Raw genomic sequence first — 23,894 nt, 5'->3', positions numbered from 1 at the left:
AACTCAGGGTGCAGAAACATAATTTTTTTGATGTGGCCACTGTTTAATTTTTTTTACTATGCTTATTTGTAACAAGAGCTTTTGTCCCCCACTTTCTCTCATTTGATTTGAAGAAGAAGAAGGAGCAGGGTTTATTGTGGTTTTAGCAATGGTAATATCTAAGAAATAAGGCTGATTGTTTTGGAACACACAGAAGAAAGCAGAAAGTTAGAAGGAAGCACAGATGAGTGGGAGTTTTGAAAAAATGTGTAGGATTTATTACATAGTATATATAACATATATTATTTCCATATCTTACCTATTATTATATTATGTATTTTAAAAAGAAGTGGTATTAAATGGTTTCTCTGGTTTCACTGAATTCTCTCCATGTTCTGTTGTATGGATGGAAAAGCTCTTTTTAGAGTTTGAGTATTGGAATTAAAAACTTTCAAAAAAGGAAGGTGAGATTGTCTCTCTTGCCTATATTTTGGTCTGTAGCACTTAGCACAGATTCTTCGCTCAGTTGACAATCTCTAATTTATCTTGTATATATTTTTTTGTATATGGTTGTTTGCATAGAAGGAACTGTCTTTGGGCTTTCTTTATATCCCCAATGCTTCGCACAGTGCCTGGCACATAGTAAGTGTGCAATAAATGCCTGTTGACTGACTGGCTAGTAAGTGCTTACTAAATGTTTTTGATGCATTGATTCATTCTGATTGACCGGCTGCCTTTCTAGTTACTTCCCCTGCAACCATCATGGTTTACAATCTCTTGAATTCTGGTAGAATCCTGACTCAATTTGCCTTCTAGGTGGAATATTCCTCAAGTGTAAGGCATTGTACGCTACCTTGTGTCCTCGTAATAATAATAACTAGTATTTACATAGCACCTGAAGATTCCTGAAATGTCCAGTCCAGTTCCTGCTGATTCATCCTCAAACTCATCATCTCTCCTTCCAAATCCTTTCTTCCTTTTAAATTCCCAATTACTGTCTAGGGTGTGCCCACCCCCTTAGGTACCCAGTTCCTTGCCTAGATACCATCCTCACCTCTCTCTTTTCTCTGCCATAGTTCCTACCCACTTGGTGGCTACACCCTGCCATTTCTCCCTTCAGCACTCCTCTCAGCCCCCTCCTCTCCTTTGAGTGGTCATCCTATGTAGACCTCTCCCACTCCCCACCCAAACTATTGCAGTAGACCGATGGATGGCTGCCCTCTTCCGCAAGGCTCTCCACACTCCACTTCACACCCTGCTCACCTGCCAAGCCGATCCTTCTAAAGCTCAGATCCGACAATATTCTCCATTAAATCAACTCTTGTCACTCCTTATGACTCCCAGATTAAATATAAAATCCTCTGTATGAATCCTCTTCATAACTCGTCTCACTCCTATTTTACCAATCTTCTTAGACCTTATGCTCACCCAAGTACTCTGTGCTCTGGTGCCATGTTCCTCTACATGTCCACAATTCTCTCCCTCCTCATCTTCACCTCCAGTGGCCTCCTCTTACCCCCAGGATCAAATACAAAATGCTCCAATTGGCCTTAAATCCTTTGTGACCGAGCCAGGCCTCCCTTTCACATGCTCTGGGACCCAGGGACATTGCCCTCCTGGCTGTTTCTTGCACACAAGCCTCCATTTCTTCTCTCTCCAAACTTGCTGGTCCACACGCCTCCTCATCTCCGTCTCCAAGCTCCATTTGGTTTCCTTCAAACCTCAGTCAAATTCCCACCTTTCAAAGTCCTCTGAATTGCACCACCTTCCACTTTTTCTTGCCTGTGTTTGTTGTGTACACACTTGTGGAATCCCCCTTTGATTTCGAGCTCCTTAACAACAAGGGCCACTTTTAGTTTTTCTTCGAATCCCCACTGAGTCCAAATCTGCCCCCAGATGCTTAACACTTAGTAATTGTGCGACTCTAGGAAAGTTACTTAACCCCAATTGCCTCATCAAAATGAATAATAAATAAATCAATGTGATTCCCCAGAACTTAGTACAGTATCTGGCACATAATGGATGCTTGATAAATGCTCATTGATTGGCTGACTTTACATTTTTATTTCATTTGAGCTTTATAATAACTCTGTGAATTAAGTGCTACTATTATCTTGATTTAACAGATGAGAAAACCAGGGCTAAAATGGGTAAATGGCCTGCTCAGGGTCATAGCTAATAAGTGTCAGAGGCAGGATTTGAATTCTGATCAGCCTGATTCCATGGAGTCACTATGTCACCTAAGCTGCTTCAACAGGAATAATGGAAAAAGGAGTCTAATATTACTTGCCGACCAATCATAAAACCAGTTTGGAAAGCAGTGCCTAAAATTACCCACTATCCTGCATGAACACACTATCCTGCTAAAATTACCCACTATCCTGCATGAACACACTATCCTGCTAAAATTACCCACTATCCTGCATGAATACACTATCCTGCTAAAAATTACCCACAATCCTACATGTAATACATATAATATGGGTATGTGTGCACACGTATGTGTTTCATATGTATTCTAGGGGACTGATATTATCACATAATATTCTATTTCATCCATTAACCTCAAGTCCCGTTGGTTCATCTATCAGCCCATTAGCTGAATGAAACCTTTGCTATCACCGTGCAGGTGGGCAAATTGCAGATGATAGAGGGAAATAGACCATGTCAGATATCCTCATTGATGTCTGCTGCGGACAGCAGAAGGCAGCGAGTCCTGGCAGCTGAAGAAATCAATCACGGACTCAGCTGCTCTGGCACAGTCTCCCCAACTTTCTCTTTCCAAAGAAAAGAGCTCTGGGCTTGGCGCTCCTTGGGCAGGGCAGTGGCTCCTCAAAGTGGCCAGTGGAGGAGAAAAAGAAAGACCTCTCTTTTGGGAGTGAGAATTCAGAAGCCTTAGAGTACTGAATGAGCCCATCTCCTTGCCCCAACCACTGCCCTTCCTACTGGCATTGCCTATTTCCCACATGTTGGGTCAAAGCATTATGCTTATTCTAAAAGAAAATAATATAATAATAATTATGTAATAATAAAATAATATATAATAAATAACATATGTAATACATAAAATAATATATATTAATATATAATAAATATAATAATAAATGACCTTTATGTAGTATTTGGCATTTTCAAAGCACTTTGTGTACCCCTTTTCATTTGGTCCTCAGAGACTCGCACTGAAGAGACTAGAGGCATTGTTATATCCATTTGACCAATAAGAAAACTGAGATTTAGAGAACCTGCTCAGGGTCCCACAGCTAGGAAGTAGCAGAGATGAGACTGAAATCCAAGTCTTCTTGACTGTAGTTCTCTTATTCCATTCGTTACCCTATCCATCCAAGGAGGGGATTGTGGGTGTTTCAATCCTATAGTCCCTTGGAAGAAGGAGAACCTTGGGCTGTTCCTTCCACCCTCCGAACTTCCAGACCTGCCTAAGGATGGCTCGATTGAGACAAGCGATTTAGGGTTCAAACATCTGGTTCCTGCTGCCCGGGTCCCCTGGCAATGAATGACCTCGTCAGTGGCTTCCCTCCTTGGGCACAGTCCCGTTGCTATGGGTCTGGGCCAGTGGATTCGGTGATTACATGAAGCTTTTCTTTTAATTAGCACTTGGCCAGAGAGAACAGCGCCCATATTGCAGATCAGTCAGCGGAGGAGGAGGGAGAAGGAAGGAAGTGAGGGGAGTGATGGTGGAAAGCAGGGAAATGACAGAGAGAGTCCACTGCTCCTGGCAGACACACTAATTGTAGGCCCTTGACTAAGGACACCTACTTCTGCCCTGCCCATGACTCAAGTACTGTCCTAGACAAGTCCTGTATCCACGTACCATACACAACATCCTCTGCTTCTATCTGGCATATAAGAAACCAGCCTAAACCCAAAAGCTGCCAGAAGATTGGCCCAAAGTAACAAGCAAAGCTTTCCCAGAACTCCTACTCGATACAAACTGAAATCCCAGAGGCCACAGATTGCTTCCTTTTGAACTTTGCATGTCTATCAGACTGCCTGAGATAACACTGCTCCAAAGAAAGGCTGAAGGCGTTGCCGGAGACCCAGAAGTCTTTTCCCTGAGAAGAGCCAAGGGCAGACTTGGGCCACCTTAAGACCAGAACCTCCAGGATATAGATAGGGACTGCTCCTCTGCCTTGGCCAGACCACTCCAAGGTCATATTCTGGATACGCCAGAAAGGAAGACAGCAAGAAGCTGATGAGCTACTCAGTGATATAAAAACTAGTGCAAGAAACGAAGGCCTGGAGAAGAGAAGGACCCAAGGAGAAATGAGAGCTAATTCCCAGTATTGGAAGGGTTGCTTGGGGAAGAGGGACTGGACTGTCTTTTGGGACTCTGAGTGGAAGAACTAGGAGCAAAATGTGGAAGTTGAAAAGAAGTAACATAGACACTTGATGTCAAGAAAGCTTAATGATTAAAGCTTCTCAAAAGGGGAAAAGTCTCCTTTGTCGGGGAGGGAGAGTAGCGCTCATCTCGGTTAGAAGTTTGTAAACAAAGCTCGATGACCCCTTGGTAAGTGTGTGGTAGTAGACATTCTTTGGTGAGCAGTGGTATGGTTGGGCTGGGTGGCTGCCAGTGTACCAACTCTAATACTCTGTAATCCTATGATTCCTCCCCTTTGTTACCAGTGGTTCTCAAAGTATAGTCTAGAGAATCCTGGGGATCTCTGAAACCCTTTTAGAGGGTCTACAAATTCAGAACTAGTTTTTATTTCCAATATGGTAAATGTCTATAAATATAATCCAGATAAACAAAAATGCTTTGGAGAGATCCTCAATCATTTCTAATAGGATAAAGATACTGAAAACAAAAGTTTGAGAACCAATGTATCTAAACCATGGGTGTTGATAGGAGGTCAGTTTTTCTTAGAATCTAAGTGCCAAAGTGTTGTGGAAAGATCACAAGCTTTGGACCCAGAGGAACAGGGTGCAAAGCTCAACCTGCATTAATTCTGGAACACTGGGCAAGTCCCTTAACTCCCCTGGGCCTCAGTTTTCTCATCTGTAAAATGAGGTCATTGGATCGATTTCTTCTGAGATGGCTTTGAGGTTTAGGTCTAGGGTCCTACAATCTCATGAGCTTCGGTTTTCCACATGATCCCTTCTCAGAAAGTTTCCATTCAATGTCTGCCCCTTCCTCTGATAGGTCAGTTGCTCCTTTTACCTCCAGTTTCAGGAAAGGATCCAGGTCAGCTTTTCAACTTTCTTATATGTGTTATCTTTCACCATCAAAATATAAGCTACTTGAGGGGTGTGAGGGATGGTATGAAATCAGCTTTCTCTCAGTTTCTGTTTGTACTCCTACCACTTAACATGATCTCCGGCACACAAGAAGAGCTTAATAAATGCTTGTTGATTTCTGGACTTGGCGATGTGGAAGGACTAGAGAGTAGTCTTTTTTTTTTCTTTTTTCCTTCCCTTCCTTCCTTTCCTTCCCTTCCTTCCTTCCCTTCCTTCCTTCCCTTTCTTCCTTCCTTCCCTTCCTTCCTTCCCTTCCTTCCTTCCCTTCTTTCTTTCCTTCCCTTCCTTCCTTCCTTCCTTCCTTCCTTCCTTCCTTCCTTCCTTCCTTCCTTCCTTCCTTCCTTCCTTCCTTCCTTCCTTCTAGAAGGAAAATTGGTGGATCCTACCAATGTTAAAAGACTTTGACTTCTAGATTTTGAAGGAGCAGCAGGACATCCTGGAAACAACAATTTCCTTTCTTCCTGAGCTTCCTGGTCACCAAACAATGTGATGGACAACAAATTAATAAGGGATTGTTAAACGACATCGGTTAATCAACAAGGAAAGGCAGGCTTTTTTGCCTTTAGGCAAAGGTAGGAGGCCTTTAAACCCTTTTCCTCTTCTGTTTGTCGATCAGTCTTGCCTACATTCATGCTTTGAAGCAGTCTATTCTTGTATCTTATTTCTTTTTAGGTCAACGGTTGGGGATAATAACGTCCTCTTGGAAGCAAAATCATCCAAAGGAATATTTTGGGTTATGTCAACTCATGGAGTGACTGTTCCCATCACCTGATAATGGCTAATAACAGGCATCCCACTAATAGAACTATTCAGTCAATTAAAAAAATCTTGATTGCCTGCCACAGAATATCCCCCCAGTGCCAAGCTGTCTGTGGAGTAGGTGGGGAGAGGGAAGGAAGGTGTGATAATTAAAAGAATTGCTACTTAATAAGTCACAGGAGCCAACGTGTTAACTCGGCATGCTGGGACGCTAGAGTGTTCCCAGCTGCCGCGGAGAAGGGAGGAGGAGGATGCCGTTTGATCCCTGGCACCACGAGTGGGGACAAGACGAAGCGCAAATGTGCTAATAGTGAGTTTCCATGTCATAACGTGCCAGATGGAGGTGGTTACATCCCTGATTGATTGCCTCCTGGGCGAGACAGAGGTTTTCCAGAAGGCTAATGTCTCTGAATTGGCAGGCGAGCTCTGGGGACTGGTGCGCTTGCCTCTGGTCAGCCCGGGCCCTCGTGGCCTTTGCGGGGCAGGGCTTGAGGGCCAGGGACTCATAGCCGGGGCTGAAGACGGAGAGAAATGGAACCCAGCGGGCATCTCCCTGCCAGGGCGAGGCTCGGGATGGCCCAGTAGGAGGGGCTGGTGATCAAATTATTGCCCGGGCGCCGAGCTGATGCGGATGGGAGCTGGCAGCCCCTCTCTTGTGAACCAGAGGGAAAATTGAAAAATAGCAAGGCAGGGTAGGAGCGGGCAGGGTCTGCTTCCAAAGGGCCAAATCCCAGCAAAACCTGCCCATTCGTCTGGGGATGGAAACAGAGCAGGGGAACACCGATGACCTTCCCCTCCTCTTACCCCCCTACACCCCCCCCCATCTCGCCCTTCCCTTTCCCGATGGCTAGCTCTCGACTCCAAATCAATAGCATGGAGCGTGATGGTGGCCGTGGCTGCCTACTGGGAGGCAGCCCTCTGCCTGTCATCCAGCCACTGGGTCCTAATACAGGACAGAGACGAAGGCTTCATTACCGAACAATGGAGTTTGCTGCCAGAGCCCACGGATTTGAATAAACAACAAATAAGCAACAGCTGTTCCAGCATATGTGTACGGTGGAAAAAAAAAGTCACAAAATAAAAGAATTTGTAAATGCCAAAAGCAACACTAAACTACGGCTGCTACTGTAGAGCGGGTTTTTAATTGCAACCGCAGCAAGCCAGGCTGTGGGTATTAGTCTCACATATGTCTTGTTGCTGCCAACCTGGGAGTATAGATGAATTTAATTAAATAAGGATTATCCCTGCTCCCCAGTACAATTACTTATTTATAACAATGATAAAATTGCCTAATTTTTTTTTAAAAAGGGGGTAATATTTGTAAAACAGCTTGGGGAACAAAACTCGCCCAGTTTTCCTTGTAAGTCGTTCAGGGCTATTCAGGGGTGGAGGGCATCTCTGCGATGAAGTCTTTGCCCACCTCCCAGGAAAGGGAAAAAAAATCACCAGCCCCGAAACAGCCTACCCTCGTCATAAAGCTTGCCGCAGTTAAACAGCCAGAGACGACATTATGGAGAAATATAAAGAAGATACACGGCAGCTTGGGAATAGCTTTTCATGGGGAGTGGAGAAAATGAAGTAATCGGACTCAAATTGAGGGCCGACGACAGAGATTGGGGACGGGCCTGTGGGACAGGAGCCTCTGTCTCCCTCTCTGTAGGACTCGGTCCCTTTGGGCCCCCACGGGCTTTCCATTTCATTGCTGGTGGGAGCCTTTTGGCATTGACCACCCCCCACCCCCTGCCCCGCTTTCCTCGCCTCTGAGAAAAGCCATTCAGATGAGAGGACAAACTGGGGGGAAGTGCTTGGCCAGAAAAGGAGAGCTGTTTTGTGCAAAGGCGGGCCACGATGACCGCTGAGGGCCCTCCCAAAAAGTGAGGCTGGGAAAGGACAGATGTCAAAGCATCCCTTAGTCTGTGTTGGCTTTGGATCCAGTCTTGGCTGAATCCAAGCCATCAATTAGACTTACTCAGCTGCCTATGTTACGTACCTACTATGTGCTAGGCACTTGCTAGGTGCCTGAAAGACAAGGGAAAAAGAGATCTCTGTCCTCAAGGGGTCCATATTCACTGGAGAACATGCAACATAGATACAGATAACAAAGATAGGCAAAAAATAATCTCTAAAAATAAGTTTGGAGCAGAGAGTCTAACAACTGCTTGAAGCCTAAGAGTACCTTGGGAAGTGACCCTTGAACTCTGCTTTGAATGGAGTCAGTAATTATAAAGAGCAGAGGTAGAAGTGAAGGCGTATTTGTTAAGTATCTACTATTCCCTCTCTCCGTCTCTCTCTGTGTGTCTCTCTGCACTTTTGTGATTTTATCTGTTTCGGGAATTCCCAGTAAGGAAATCTTCTCTTTTTGCAGACTGCTACCGCTCTATTTGAAGGTCCCTGAGAGGTCAGGAGATAGTGTAACATCAAGCAGCTTCATTCCTGCCACAGAGAGGGATAAACCTGGAGTCTCCTGACTTGGAAGTTAGTTCTCTATAAGAAAAAAAGAAAGAGGGGCAACTAGGAGAGAGGGAGGGAGGGAGAGATGAAGGAAGGGAGGGAAGGAAGGAAGGAAGGAAGGAAGAAAGGAAGGAAGGAAGGAAGGAAGGAAGCAAGCAAGGATGAAAAAAAGACTACTACCTAGCACAGACTCATGGCTGGGTTGAAGGTACTTGTAAATGTAGAGATGTCACATGGCTGTGAATCACTGCTGCAGCCTTGGGGATAGCAGAAAATAAAACTTGATCCTTGCCTACAAATAATGCATTGGTATAGACTGGCGTTGTCCATCATTGACAAATAAGAGAGAGTTTTGTGTGCCGAGGAGTCTGGGAAAACCTTCTCCAGCATCCTGGGGTGGTCTGCCTATCAGGAGAATCCTTTAAAGGCCTTTTTCTCTGTTGGCTTTGAAGGAGAGAAACTTCTGGTCAAGGGCAGACCAAAACCACATAGAGAAGGGGAAAACAGGGATCTGTATGACTCACAACTGCAGAGCTGAGGGCTGTGCTAGTGACTTTCTGAGGAAATCTGCCTGTAGGCTAGGGACAAAAATCCAGAAATGCAAGATCACCCAGAATGGAACCATCTCCACTCTTTTCTAAATGCTCTGATCTTGTTTCTTCCTTCATCATTCCCTCTCTCTAAAGCTACCAGTGATCTCTCAATTGCCAAAATTCAATGGCCTTTTAATTCCAGGTCAGGCTGGATAACCATGGACATCTCTCAGGACTCTGTCCTGGGCCTTCTCTTCTCCATATTTTTCACTTCCTGATCTCAGATTCTCAGTGATTCAATTACCATGTCTGTGCTGGTGATTCTTGGGGCTATTTATCCAGCCTGAACCTTTCTCCTGACCTCCCATCTCCCATCGCCAATTGCCTTTGAACATCTCAAACTGGATTCCTTCCTATGGACTTATTACATTCAATACATCCAAAAAGGAATTCATTATCTTTTCTCTCAGCCCTCTCCTCTTCCACACTTCCCAGTGACTGCCAAGGACACTGCTATACTCCAGGCGTCATCCTTAACTCCTCACTCTCTAACCTTCAATGGCTAATCTAGAGCCAAGTTGTATCAGTTCTCCCATTGACACTTCTCTTGTACATATACAACACCTGGTACAGAGCTCCATCATCTCCTACTTGGGTTTTGCAGTGGCTGTTGGGTGATCTCCCCACCACTGGTGTTTCCCCATCCTAGGCCATCATCCACTCAATTATCATAATGATCTTCCTAAAACATGGTTCTGATTCTGTCACTGTCCACTGAGCTCCAAGGAGGGAGGCCCAGCACCTCTAGAGGCAGCCTCATCCATCCTGGGACAGCTTGACTTGGGAGGAAGATGTTGTTTTTATGGATGTAGAGCTTTTTTTGCAAATTCTGGTTCTCTCCTCTGGAGCTAAATATCACGAATACCAATCCTTCTTCTACATGGCAGCTGCTCAAGTACTTAAAGACATATGCCATGTCTTCCCCCACCTACCCTGAGCTTTCGCTTTTTCAGGCTAAATATTCTAAGCTCTTTCCATTGATTTTCATGTGCCTGGTTTGGAGAACCTTCAACATCCTGGTGGCCTTCCTCTCACTGACGGCCAGCTTATCCATTCTAAAAGGTGATGTTCAGAATGAACAACAAAAAATAATATTCCAGATGAGGTCTGACCACGGCAAAGAACAACTGACCTACCACCTCCTTGTTCATACAATTCTCTCTCTCTCTCTCTCTCTCTCTCTCTCTCTCTCTCTCTCTCTGTGTGTGTGTGTGTGTGTGTATGTGTCTCAGTCTCTGCCTCTCTCTCAACACTTATTTTTATTTTGTTAAATGTGAGAATTGGATTTAATTTCTACAGATTTATATAAAAACAAACAAACAAAATCCGAAGAAAGGAAACTTAAAGGTTAGGCTGATGTGAAATGAAGGAAATGAAACTTGTAGATGGATGTCATAAATTAAAATAAGAAACAAATTATTGGCAGACGTAGAAGGGTAAGGGAAAATAAGGATTAAGGTCCCCAAAATGTAGGGAATGGGAGTTGTAATTAGGGGACTTCCAATATAGTCACTTATAGGGAACCATGACCAAGAAGGTGAACACCAATGGGAGATATAATCAGGAGTGGGGACTCATGTAGGGGAATTAGGTGCTCTGGATAAATAGTAAATAATAATATAATAAATAACAAATAAGTAGTAAATATTTATCCAGTCAATGGGGAATCAGGGGAGGGATTTAGGTTTTGGGACAGGATACAAAAAATTATGCTTTGGTGTTTAAAGGGATATTGTTGCTTCTGGACATGTGTTCTTGCAAGATTGTGAATAAAAATCTTTTCCTGGCATCTTCAGTGAGTCTATAGAATTCTTAGTAAGACACTTGTCTCTTACATTAAATGTTTCCTAATGACATGCAAAAAAAATTAATAAACATTTAAAAGAATTTGGCTTCCAAATTCTCTTTTTCTAACTCCTTTTCTCTCTTTGAGAAAACTAGAAATTTGATCTCAATTATATAGGTGAAGTCAAACAAAACATACTTCCATACATTTTGAATCCTCCTAATGTTCTGCTGGGCAGGCGACATTGTTCTCTTTTATGTTGTTTTATTTTGTCTTGTATTCCTTTTCTGTTTTTCTTATTTTGTTTGTTTTTTTTAATAAATTTTTTTGAAAATGAAGGAAGCAAAAGATAGTGAAAAAAGAGAGAGTAAAAATACGTTTCAATCTGCAACCAGAGTCCACCAGTTATTTCTCTGGAGGTGGATAGCACTTCTCATCATGAGTTCTTTGGGATTATCATAGATCATCGTATGGCTGAGAATAGCTAAGTCATTCATACTTTTTCATTATACAACAATGCTGTTATTGTGGGCATTGTTCTCTTGTTTCTGCTCACTTTATTTTGCTTGAGTTCATACAAGTCTTCCTAAATGTTTCTAAAGCCGTTGTGTTCATCGTTTCTTATAGCACAATCATATTCCAACACAATCATATACCACAACTTGTTCAGCCACTCCCCAATTAATGAGTGTTCCCTTGTTTTCAGTTCATTGTCACTACCAAAAAAAGCTGCTATAAATAATTTTCTATAAATAGATCTTTCCTCCTTTAATACAGACTACTAGTGATGTGCCTGGGTCCAAGACATCTACAATTTTCCAGTCTTTAGGCCCTAGTTCCAAATCGTTCTCAAGAATGGTCAATTTAGTTGTGAACTGTGCATCAAGAGTGCAGTAGCATCCCGCTCTTCCCACATCTTCCCAAGCATTTTTCTTTTCTGTTACATGAGCTGATCTGATAGGTGTGAGGTGATGTTATTTTAATGTGCATTTCTCTAATTATTAGTGATTGAGATTATGTTATATGACTCATAATATGATTAACAAAAATTCTGATATCTTCCTTTGAAAACTGCCTGTTCATATCCTTGGACCATTTATCAACTAGAGACCAAGATTCTCTTAATGAAGGCCACAATCACATAGACTTTTCTAGCTGTCATATTGCTCAGCTGGCTCTTACACAGCTTGCAGCCCACTAAAATCTCCAGATTTTCTTTTTTTTTTCCTTTAAAGACGAACTATTTCTATCCATCCTTTCCCCATTCTGTACATATGAAATTGATTTTATAATTCAAATGTGGGACTTGAATTTTATCCCAATGGAATTCCAAGCATAGTCTGTCAAGGGGGACGCATGTGACCCTGAACATATCACTTAACCATTTGCCTCAGTTTCCTCATTTGTAAAATGACCTGGAGAAGGAAATGGCAGACCACTTTGGTATCCTGGCTAAGAAAATCCCCCAAAGGGGTCACTGAGAGTTGAAATTGACTGAAAATGATTACCTAACAAAAAAGATTTTAGGATCCTGATTCTAGTGTCCAGTATATTCACTACTTTCCCTAGCTCATTGCAAATGCCACCTATTCCTTTAACCAAGTCAACAGTAAGAGTTCAATTCCTCCTAAATTCATCTCAATCTACAAAAGTCCACTGCAAAGTTTGCTCTCTTTTTCACAAGGATGTCATGGGGTAGTTCAGTAAATGCTTTGTTAAAGTCCAGACAAACATGGATTCATTAGTAACCCTATGAAAAAGGCCATACTTTTAATCTCCTGTGGCTTGTTGATGAAGCCATGTTCCATCATCTAGGTAATTATTTCGTTCCTTTCTAAGTGTTCATTAACCTCATCTTTAACCATTAGTTCTAAATTATTCCCATAAATTGGTGGCAAGTTTATTTGTCAATAATTTGAAGATACTGCTATTTTCTTTAAAAAGAAAACAAGAGTTTTCTTTTCTTTGTGATGAGGTCTTGAATGCTGGGTGTGATGGGCAGAGAGAGAAACTGAAGCATTAATAAAACTTATTTCCCGGGACAGGCAGGAAGAAGGATCTGATAGAGATCAGTTTAGTTCCATGTTCCTACCCTCTGTGGAGTTAATCCAGTCAGAAATCCAAGTTATATCAACTAAATTTTCCGTATAAATCAGCTTATGGCCCATGGCTCCACACTGCTTTCAATCTGCCACAGCACCTTTGCCCCTTCCCCATGGCATGCGGTGTCCCTCCTAATCCCCCCTCCACATGCCTTATGATGTCTCTCCTCTCCTGATCCCATTTGTCCTTCAAGTTAGCTAACTCTTTTAGGGGACAAAGTCCCTTTCAGGATTTAGCCTGCCAGTTAAGGGCATGTCCCCACCTCATGGGGTGTTTTCTTTTTTCTAGTAAATGGCAGACCCCACTAAAGAACTTGCCCTTTCCATAAAACCTCATTTTCTGCTCTCCCGACCCTATTTCATAATTTCCCTTTATGTTGTCTATTGTATTTCTCCATTTTGTCTGTAATCTCTTCTTCTAAAACTACTATTTGTCAAAGACAATGTGAATTCTTCACATGAGTAAACCCAAACATTTGGGGCTAAAACACATCGCCTAGTCCCACATCGTTGCTACATCAGCCGTGTCTCCTATCACGCTCTTTCGGATTTCATGGACGCTCTTTGGTCATATTGGATGCTTACACACCCACCACACTCACAAGCACATTCACGCATCTCATAAGCAGGTAGAACTGCTTGACGTATCAAGTTGCGTTTTCAACCTCCCTCTAGGAATAGGGAATTTGATCATGGGATCATCAGGAATAGCAAAATGGATCATAAGGGTTGATTCTTACCCACTGTGCCCAAGGTCACCTCCAGTAGATTTCCAGGTTCTTCCTCAAAGCTCTGTACCTGAGACATCCAAAAGCAACAATTCCATCAGTTATTTCTTCGTAATCTTTGCCTCCCTATCCTGGCATCGAACCCAGCAAATTTTAAAGCTACAGAAATATCCAAATTATTTTCTCTTACAAGTTGTTTCTGTGATTTTGTCAGGATACTTACTACTCCCTACTTAGAAATGTTGGTCCCTTAGGGAAGTGGGGAGAGTAATTAGCTCTACTCGTATTTCAGGACAATAAATAGTACCTGAAAATATGAAAGATCAAAGGCCACTTGAGCTCCTGGGGTCTCCTTCTTGGGCTATGAATTGACAACTTTTTGGGGAGGGGAACATATGACATTCTATTTTTTATTTCAGTTATTTATGCACAACTATGTCTTAGCTATTCTATTGACTGTAAACTTCATGAGAACAGAGAGTCTTCCAAAATGTTATTTTTTGCATTTTTTGGACAAGATCTATGATTTCAATTACGTGGGGAACTCCTGCAAACAGAAGTCCTGTTTAACAGTCTAGATCCCTGGCAATCTAGATCATTGAGCATCTGGTATTCTTGAACAGTTTCCTGGGGCTTTGGGAAATGAGGTTCCTTGCCTAGTGTCACATAGAGAGAGAGAGGTTTCTCTGAGTCCAAGACCAGTTCTGCACTTCCCCTGTCTCATGTTATAATTAAGTTGTACCATTATGGGCCCATAATTCTAAGTTAGAAAGCACTTCAGAATCCATCTAATCCAATTTGTAGAAGTTAACTAGCCCAGTGCCCCCATTTTTATAGATATGGAAACTGAGGTTCAGAAAAATCAAATAACTCCTGAAAAATTCAAGCCAAAACACATTTATTAGAGTGTTTATAATGTGATGAAACCTGCAGTTAGAAGCACAATTAACTGCCCTGGTGCAAGCTGAGGTTTAAGGGATTTGTCAAGGACACACAAGGAGTAAACATGAAAGTTAGAATTAGAAGGCAGGTTTTTCAAACCCAAAGGGAGAGTTCTTTCCCATTGTTCCATGCTGCCCTCCCTCCCCCATTCAATTAGATTAAATGACTTGTGTGCCAGGAAATTATGGATCAATAGCATAAGAATCACTTTAGTCTCACTTTCTGATGATGACGAGGATAATGACTCTTTGGCCCTTCCATCTATTTCTCGTAATTTTAATCTTTGGGCCAAATAGAGCAAATCTAAACTTTCTCCTACTAAATCAATGAGATATCTGTAAAGCACTTAGTCTAGTGCCTAGCACATAGTAAGAGCTTAATAAATGCTTATTCTCTTCCCACTCCTTCTACTCAATAATCCTTCAAGTACTTGAAAGTAATAACCAATCTGGTATTGTGAAAAGCTGGGGTTGATGTCAGCACATCCGGCTTTAAATTTTTGTTCTAGCACCTACTGACAGGTGGGACCTCTGCTCCCATCTATATTTTGTTTGTACTCTGGACTTTGTCTTCTCTATTCCGTTGTGAGCTCCTTTATTTGTAACCCCAGAGTGTACGTAAGCACTTTAATAAATGCACCATGGATTTGGCTTTTCCTGGAGAGCTACTTGACTCTCTGAGCCTTAGTTTCCATATCTGGAAAGTGAGGGAGTGGGGCTAGATGATCTCTAAGGTTCCTCCCAACTATAATCAAATGATTTCCCTTTCCCTCTTCTCCATTGTAAAGATCCCCAGTCTCTCAACCAGTCACCTAAAAGATGTTTACTCTTCAAGGTGTAAGGGGCAGAAAGAGAAGGGCCTATAGACTTTGGCCATTTTTCGGTAATTGGATTTTAAGCTTCGTCTTTCAAAACAAATGTTTTAACCTTGCTCTGGCCCCTGTTTAACTCCCAAGGCTCTTATTACTCTTCTATCAATGGGAAAACAAATAGATTTTCACAGGCTAAATTGCCAAGAATGTATTTTATATTTTGCCTAAGGATTAACAGATTATAAATGGAGGGACCTTCTTAAAAACAGAAGACAAAAGTTTCTCATGTAATGATCAGGAGAAATGTAGCAAGGGTGACATAATACAAAACTTTGTTGTTTGTTCTTGTACTGGAAGAAGTCCTTGCTATCAGGGAGGTGATGCCATGACGTGCAAGTGAATTGGTTTTAAATGAGGGAGGGCTGGGCAAGGTCACCTGCCTTACTCTCCCCTCCAGAGCCATTTAGGTCCGTGGCCAGATAGAGATCAGAAGGACTGGACATGGCCTTGCATGCAAACTTTGCTAGAGATCCATATCCCAGAGTCCTCTGGGCTGGAAGAGATCTTAGATCCCCACAGACTAGAACAAAAAACCCCTTAATAACCTCCTTGACATGTGATCCACTCAACCTTCATTCAAAGATCTCAGGGACCCCACCACCTCCCCAGGCAGCCCATCTGACTGTAGGGTTGTCATATGCTGGCTTGGAAATTTTTCTGTGTTCTCCCCAAATCCCCGGTTCTGAGGTGCTCCTTGCTCCTCCCCATCTTTGCTCAAACTTTTTTTTGCTCATGGGAAATGTCTTTCCTTATCTTAGCCTATTCCTACCACCCTTCAGCCCCCGGATCAAACCCTCCAGTAAGAGGGAGCCTCTCTCTGACTCCTGGTTCATGAAGAACCTCTCCGGTCTCTGAGCCCTAGTTTCCCTTTCTGGTGCAGCCATGACCTGGAAAGTGGAGATCATGGGCCAAGCCCTCTGTACTACTCTGGTGACCAAAGGCTGCTTCTCATGGTCCTTGACATCCCTGAACCACTGAGGCAATTAAGTAACTCCCAGTGCATGAGGGGTGAGAATGGAACTCAGCCCTCCCCTAACCTGAAGCAGAGCTAGAGCCACCATAGCACACGGCCTCTCACAGATGAAATATTCCCCGTGGATGCCATTTCTTTCCACGGAGCCGAAGCTCAAGGGAGACATTTCTGGAATAGAAAGCTTCCTGTGGGCAGGGGCTGCTGGTCTCATTAACCCAGCATTCAGCACAATGACTTGAAAATGCAAGTCACTTAATTAAATGTGTCCTGAATTAAAACTAACTGGAGATGATCATCAGAAAGCTGGAGTCCAGTCATTTCTCCTCCTGGGCCTTTCCCTCATCTCTACCATGATTACTGAGGGCCCATCCAGGTCCAGATCAAGGATCATCTGTCAGCCAATGATGTCCCCGACCACCCTGGGCCTCAGTTTCCTTCTCTATAAAGTGAAGCTGGACCGTCACGGAGTCTGTTCTGGTTCTAAATTGAGGTCCCCAGCACCTAACTAGTGCTGCAGGGAGCCCTGCAGACAGTGACCTTGCTTGGTGAGTGATATGGTGGGGAGGTGCTGGGAGAGGGGTCCTAGGGCTTCCCGGGGGGGACCCCAGCTGAGCCCGGAGACTCGACACATAGAAGACAGATCATACTGACCTCTTCCATTTCAAAGGAGTCCGGCGGCTTCCTGTCCATGTGCACCACCTGCCTGAGTCTGTGGGACAGCAGCGGGCCTTTCTCCTGGATGCCTCGGTCTCTGGGTGACCCCTCTGGGGCACAGGGAAGGGGCGGCTGCTTCGGGGACATCCCCCAGAGAGAGGGCCGCGGCTTGCCCGGAACAGATGGCAAAGCTTCATGGGACACCGGCTTATCGCTGGCCAGGGGCGGCCGCTGTTCTGTCGAAGGACGTGGGTGGCTGCCGCCAGCAAAGTCCATCCTGCCGTCCTGGAGAGAGGGACTTTGGTCTGGCTCCCCGGGAGCGGGAGGAAGGTCCTCCTCCCCCCCCAGGAACCCGGCTTGCCTCTGTGGGCCGTCCCCTTTCATGGTCCACTTTGAGGCTTTCCTCAAGAGTTGTCCAATCCTTCTCCGCCGGCCCTTGGCCTCGGGCACCTGGGACGGCTCTGGCGGCCCTGGCTGCCTTTGCTCCTTCCCTTCCCTCTGCAGGCTGTTGACATCGTTCAGCAGAGAGGAGAAGGCATTCGTCACATGGTCCAGCACTTCCAGTTGTCGGAATCGTCCTGAGGGAGACAAGGAAGCGAGATTAGGAAACAGGCTTGGAATTCGCCCAGCACTTGTGGGACTGGCACTGGGGACTGGAGAGCCGCCCTCGCTGTCCCCGCTCACAGCCATCCTCTCCTTCTCTCTTAGTCAGTGCTGCAGCCTCCCCATGGGTCTCCCTGCCTCCGGTCCATCCCCCACACAGCAGCCAAAGGGATTTTCTTAAGTCTGATAGCTCTGACTGCACCTCTCCCCTATTCAAGAAAGTTCAGTGGCTCCCTATTGCCTCTAGAATAAACCCAGAACTCTTCCACTGAGGCTTTAAAGCCCTCCATCCCTGATTCCCAGCTCGTCTCCCCAGTTCTACCGACATCACTTCCTCTCCCTCACTCTGAGATCCAACCAAACTGGTCTCTCTGTTCTCCCCCAGACGACCTCGTGTCTCCCTTCCTTTGCCCTTGCCTCTCCCCTATTGCTGAAATAGCCTCCCCACTGGGCCTGGAGTCAAGAAGACCTGAATTCAAATATGGACTGAGATACTTTTTACTAGCTTTAACTTGTTTATAATAACAGCATTTTGCAAAGTACTTTACAAATATTTCATTTGATCCTCAACACAACCCACGAGATAAGTTCTGTTATTGTTATCTCCATTTTACAGATGAGCAAACTGAGGCAAATAGAAGGTTTTTGGTGAGGGTTTTTGACAACTTTTCCCAGGGTCACACCACTTGTAAGTGTCTAAGTTAGGATTCAAATTGAGTTCTTCCTTGGCTAGGGCTCTATCCACTGCACCACCCAGCTCTCCTTATCATCTTTTTTTCCCCCCTGAGGCAATTGGGGTTAAGTGACTTGCCCAGGGTCACACAGCTAGAAGTATTAAGTGTCTGAGTCTGGATTTGAATTCAGGTCCTCCTAACTTTAGGGCTGGTGCTCTATTCATTCTTAATTGGATTATTGCAGTAGTCTTCTCATTGGTCTCCCTGCCTAAACCTTCTTCCTACTCTCCTCCATCTTTCACTCAGCTCCCAAAGGGATTTTCCCAAAGCCCAGCTCTGCCCAGGTCAGTTCCCTTTTCCAAAAGTTACCCCAGTTCCCGGGGCTGTCCACGACCATCAGGATCAAATAGAAGACCTTCTGTTGGGTTTTTAAGGTTCTTCCAATCTGGGTCTCTCCCAGCTTTCCAGGTCTCTTCCCTCCATGCCCTCCATAGTCCAGCTACACCAGGGTTACCCATGAAACCCCATCTCTCAATTCTGTTTCTCAAAAATGGCAAAGGACTTTCCATATTATAATAGTAGCTTGCCATTTATTTTGTTGTTGCTTGGTCATGTGCGACCTCATTTTGGGTTTTCTTGACAGAGATACTGAGGTAGTTGGCCATTTCCTTGTCAAGCTCATTTTTACAGATGAGGAAACTGAGGCAAATGAGATTCAATGACTTGTCCTGAGTCACACAGCTAATGAGTGTCTGAGGCTGGATTTGAATTCAGATCTTCCTAGTTCTAACCTCCATGCAACTCAACTCGTTCCCAACCAGATATTCCAGAACTATTGGAACGCTCAGTCTTGAGGGAGGTGGATCATGGAACCGTGATGACTGAAGGTGATAGGAGAATGTCACATAATCGTGGCTGAAGTTGGATTAAATGTCTTAACATGTTTCCTACAATAGAGGGGGTGGGAGGGAGGAAGAAGCCCATCTCTGGGCTCCTTGCAGACCCTGCACAGCTGCCCTCCGCAGCCTTCTGCCTCCAAATTGTGACTCACCGTACAAGTTGGGGATCTCAAGATCCATCCGCTGTTTGTGAGCCTCCAGGAACACCCGGATGTTGATGCCTTTTGCCGCGGAGCTGCCCCCGAGGAAGCGAGATGGAATCTTGGTGCAGATGTCTGGCTCCTCAGCCCCAAACCCCAGATCGAGGAGGATCTCCACTGGATCCTTTTGCCAGAATTCCAGCCATTCCGAAATGCTGTAACACACAGAAGTGCAGTCATCATTAAATGATCATCTCCCGTTCTGATGGAAGTGAAGGCAACTCTTTAATGCTCAGTGGGGAAGCTCGGTTTGAGCTCAGTGGCCCGGGAACCTCAGAAAAAGTCCCAGACGAAATCTTACAAATAGCAGAGCCTCATTCAGGGCCTATTTACTCTTGTTTAAAATACAGTTCTAACACACTTGGCTTTCTGGGTCTCCAGCCAATAAGAGATCTAAACAGACAAATTAAAAAACTGGGGCTAAGAGAGAGTAAAGGTACTGAAAGTAAGAAACAGAAAGAAATAACGGGGAAACAAAGAATGCAGAAAAGCTATTGCCAAATAAACGGTAAAACTTAAAAAAAAATATGGTGTGGGAGTTTAGAACTATTCGGCATAAGGGCAAATATACTCATACACTCCAAAACCCTCTGGACAATGACAGGCTTCAGTGAAAATGAGCCCAGTCACCAGAATGGATTAATTTCTGATGAGCAGGCCCTGTTCTGTGTAATTGCTTCCCTAAAACCACAAGGGCAGAATTCTGGTCTTGATGTCAGGAACATCCAGGTTCAAATCCCACCTCGGACACTTACTGGCTGGGAGAGTCTAAACAAATTCAACCTTATGGGCCTTGAGCCAATATTCAAGTGCATGTCTACTAAGAATTTACTCTGATGCCACAGTAGGGCATGGAACCACCTTGGATTCTGGGAGATTTATATCTCTGGAGTCCAAGCTCTGATAATCACTATTTAGAATTCCGGGATGGACCTAAGGAGAAGTCATATGGTCTGGGAAATATGACAGAGCAGATTTCGGAGTGGTCAGGTGACTCAATGGTCACTATGACAATTTTCAAAGATCATCTTCTAAGTCTTATTGTTCAATCATTTTTCAGTCATGCTTGAGTCTTCATGACCATTTGTGGTTTTCCTGGAAGAGATACTAAGGTGATTTCCCATGTCCTTCTCCAGCTCATTTTACAGATGAGGAAACTGAGGCAGACAGGGTTAAGTGAGTTTTTAGGGTCACACAACCATTATGTGACTGGGATCAGATTCGAACTCAGGGAGATGAGTCCTCCTGACTCCAGACCCAGTGCTCTGTTCACTATGGTACCACCTAGCTGCTCTTCTAAGTCATAGATAGATTTAGAACCAAAAGGGCCTACAGAGGAAACTGTTCTAAATCCCTCATTTTTCAAAGTAGGGAAACTGAGGCTCAAATTTGATGACTTAACTAAAGTCATACATATCGTCCATAGCAGAACCAGAGTGTTGGAGACTGATTCCAAACCCATCACGCTTTCCACTCTGACCAGTCATTGGCAGGAGTTCACATATCCTTAATGCACCATCTAAGAGGCCTTGAAGGGAATATATTTTCTTTAAGATGTAGGGAAGGAAATATTTCTAAGAAAAATAATTAATTATAGTTTTAAGTCGGTTCCAGTATTTGGAAAAAGTCACTTAATTTATTCTCCTGTTCCTCCAAATAAGGAATTCCTTTTAATTAATTTATTTATTTTTAAATATTGCTTCATATTTGTTTATAATATATTTGTTATTATTATTCTATAAATAATATCATATTAATGTATTATGTATAATATAATGTGTAATATAATATAATTATATTAATATTTATCTATAATAATTTAATTATAGATTTTTAAAATTGATTTTATTGAAAAGTTTGGATGCTCAAAGCACGGAGAGTCTTTTCAGGGGTTTCTCTGAGGTTGTTATTGAGATCTCCCATGCCAAAGTATTTTCTTTCCTCTCCTCTACCTCTTAGCTCCCTGGTTTCCGTGGAGATTCAGCACAGATTCTACCTTTTTTGGGAGGTATCAATCATTCTCCCTCCACCTACCATTGCTCCCACCTTCCCTCTGAGATAATCATCCAATATACTCCATCTTTTTTATACTTTTTAATATTACAAAATATGCTTCTTTAGGGCAAGCACTATTTTTTGCCTCTTTCCATGTTCCCAGAACTTAGTACGGGGCCTGGCACATAGTATGCATTTGAAAAATGTTTATTAACTTGCATCTCTCCTGGTACACTCCTTGAAGGCAGGTAGTGTGATTTTGACTTTCTTTATAGCCCTGCTCCTCAGCACCGTTCCTAATTTTCTAAGTAGTGCTTAAAAAACGCTTATTGATTGGCTAATTGATAGGAGTGGATTTTCACATGGCTCTGTTTCAGGGCAGCTAGATAGTATAGTAGATGGAGCGCCAAGTCTGGAGTCAAGAAGACTCATTTTCCTGAGTTCAAATGTAACCTCAGACACTATTCATGTGACTCTGAAAAAGTCACTTAATCCTGTTTGCCTCAGTTTCCTCATCTGTAAAATGAGCTGGAGAAGAGAATGGCAAACGACTCCAGTATTTCTGCCAAGAAAACTCCAAGTGGGATCCTGAGGAGTCAGACACGCCTGAAAAAATGACTTGAAGAAATGACCAAAAAATTACAAGAACTTCATTTGACAATATATGTTATTATAGAATGTAGGTTCTAAATTTTTACTTCTTACCTATTTAGCATTAATATAAAAGTGGGGGAGGAGCAGTCACTGGCAATAATCCAGTTAATCTAACCAATGCAGGCAAGGGAATGAAATTGAATTCTAAATTATGCTCCATATTAGCTTTTGGATTATCCAGTTCTGACGTTCCCACAAACTCAACAATGGACAGTCCTCTTCATCTGGCCAATGGTCTTAACTTGATTTCTAGAGGTTACAGTTGGGAACAGAAGAGCTTTTGTGGGCCTGGAGTTCAGAAGGACTCTGTTGTTGCAGCTTGTCCCCTGCTGCAAAGCCCCGCATCTCACCTGAGTGGATTTCCTGGTGGGCTTAGCATTCCCTATGTTAAAACCATCACAATTGATGCTGTCACATGACCATAAGTTTAGAGCTGGAATGGACCTTGAAAGTCACCTTCTCACTTTACAGATGAGGAAACTGAGGCCCAGGGAAGCTTATCCAAAGTTGAACAATGGCAGATCTGGGATTTAATCTCACAGACCCACGTTTTAGAATCTTTCCCATCGCCTGCTACCTCCTCAAATTGCTGCATTTCTAGTCTTGGAGAAAATTATTGATTCTCAGGCAAATCGAAATATGACTGGTTTGGGGCGTCGAGCAGAACTGAGAAGTTACCGACCTTTTGGGGATACTCGATACAGAAGGGAAGGAGTTGAAACTGGTCCCTCTGGACAGCGCTGGAGCTTCGGAAACCTGTTGTAAGGATCTGCAGCAATGGGAAGAAAAGACACGAAAGCTCCAGTGAGATGTGTTGATGAGGCTGGTCCCCCTGAGATGTCATTACGCTTTTTTTTATACCAGCGTGAACATTTGCATTTCAGCTTATTTCCTAACAACAAAATGCTAGCCATTCCTCAGAAGAAGAAGGTGTCCACCCCTAGGGAAAGAGACTTCTTGGAGAGAAACCTCTCTTTTTTTTAACCTGATGGTAGGTGTTAGCCACTAGGTGTTAGGCACCTGCTAATGCTCATTCTGAAGGTGAGAGAGTGTCTTGTTTTTGACAGATGGTGAATCACTGGGGGGACTTTAGGAGGGCGGCTCCTTCTGAAACAATGGAGGAAAATGCTGAAAAGGAGGTTTTGTGAAGAGGGAGTCACAGCAGGTGACAACTGAGCCTCGTTCCTTTTCCTAGGACACTTGAACAATCTTTAAATCTAGGAGGACCCTCAGAGTATCAGAATGCACACTGAAGGTGGACATCCACACTGTGGGCAACACAAACTCCCTCTAGCCACACTGCTCGGGCAAATAATGGCAAAAGGCAGCAAGCTCTCAGAATTAGAACTGCCTATGATAGTTTAAAAAAGAGAAAGGGACTGGTTCTGTGACAGGGAACTCCCAGATGATGAAACTCCCTCTGCCAATGCAGGCTGGCACTTTCTTTCCAACTTAGAGAAATACCCAGAACACGCAAGTGATTTGCCCATATTCACACAGCCAGAATGTGTCAGAGTTAGAATATGAGTTTAAGTCTTCCTGGTTCTGAGTCCAATTCTATAACTGAATACAGGAGGTGAAAATGGTAAGAATTGGCAAGAGTCGGGGAAGGAATTTCTATATCTTAGAATATGTAATGTTTTAAAAAAGTAGAAGAAGGCTGAGAATGATTTGACATGTGCCCTAGTTCCAGAGATTTTAAATTTCTAAGGGCTTAAAGAAGGGATAAGCACGATTCCACCAATAAACATTGTATAGAGGCAAGCATCCCAGCAGGG

General features: G+C 43.5%; 1 protein-coding gene across 1 annotated transcript in view; it reads right to left on the bottom strand.

Moving 5' to 3' along the window:
• ITPRID1 (ITPR interacting domain containing 1) overlaps nucleotides 1–23,894 on the bottom strand; it is a 122,787-nt gene that overhangs the window by 43,832 nt on the left and 55,061 nt on the right. The window contains exons 7-10 of the mRNA XM_031952687.1: nucleotides 22,799–22,885; nucleotides 19,420–19,622; nucleotides 17,089–17,669; nucleotides 13,664–13,721 (exon numbers count right to left, since the gene is read on the bottom strand). Of these exons, the coding sequence (XP_031808547.1) occupies nucleotides 13,664–13,721; nucleotides 17,089–17,669; nucleotides 19,420–19,622; nucleotides 22,799–22,885 (929 nt within the window). The remainder of the gene's footprint in view (nucleotides 1–13,663; nucleotides 13,722–17,088; nucleotides 17,670–19,419; nucleotides 19,623–22,798; nucleotides 22,886–23,894) is intronic.

This window comes from Sarcophilus harrisii, chromosome 1, assembly GCF_902635505.1.
Source record: "Sarcophilus harrisii chromosome 1, mSarHar1.11, whole genome shotgun sequence".
Taxonomy (NCBI): domain Eukaryota; kingdom Metazoa; phylum Chordata; class Mammalia; order Dasyuromorphia; family Dasyuridae; genus Sarcophilus; species Sarcophilus harrisii.
Note: the sequence above shows the minus strand (reverse complement) of the source record. Positions and strands in the feature narration are given on the sequence as shown.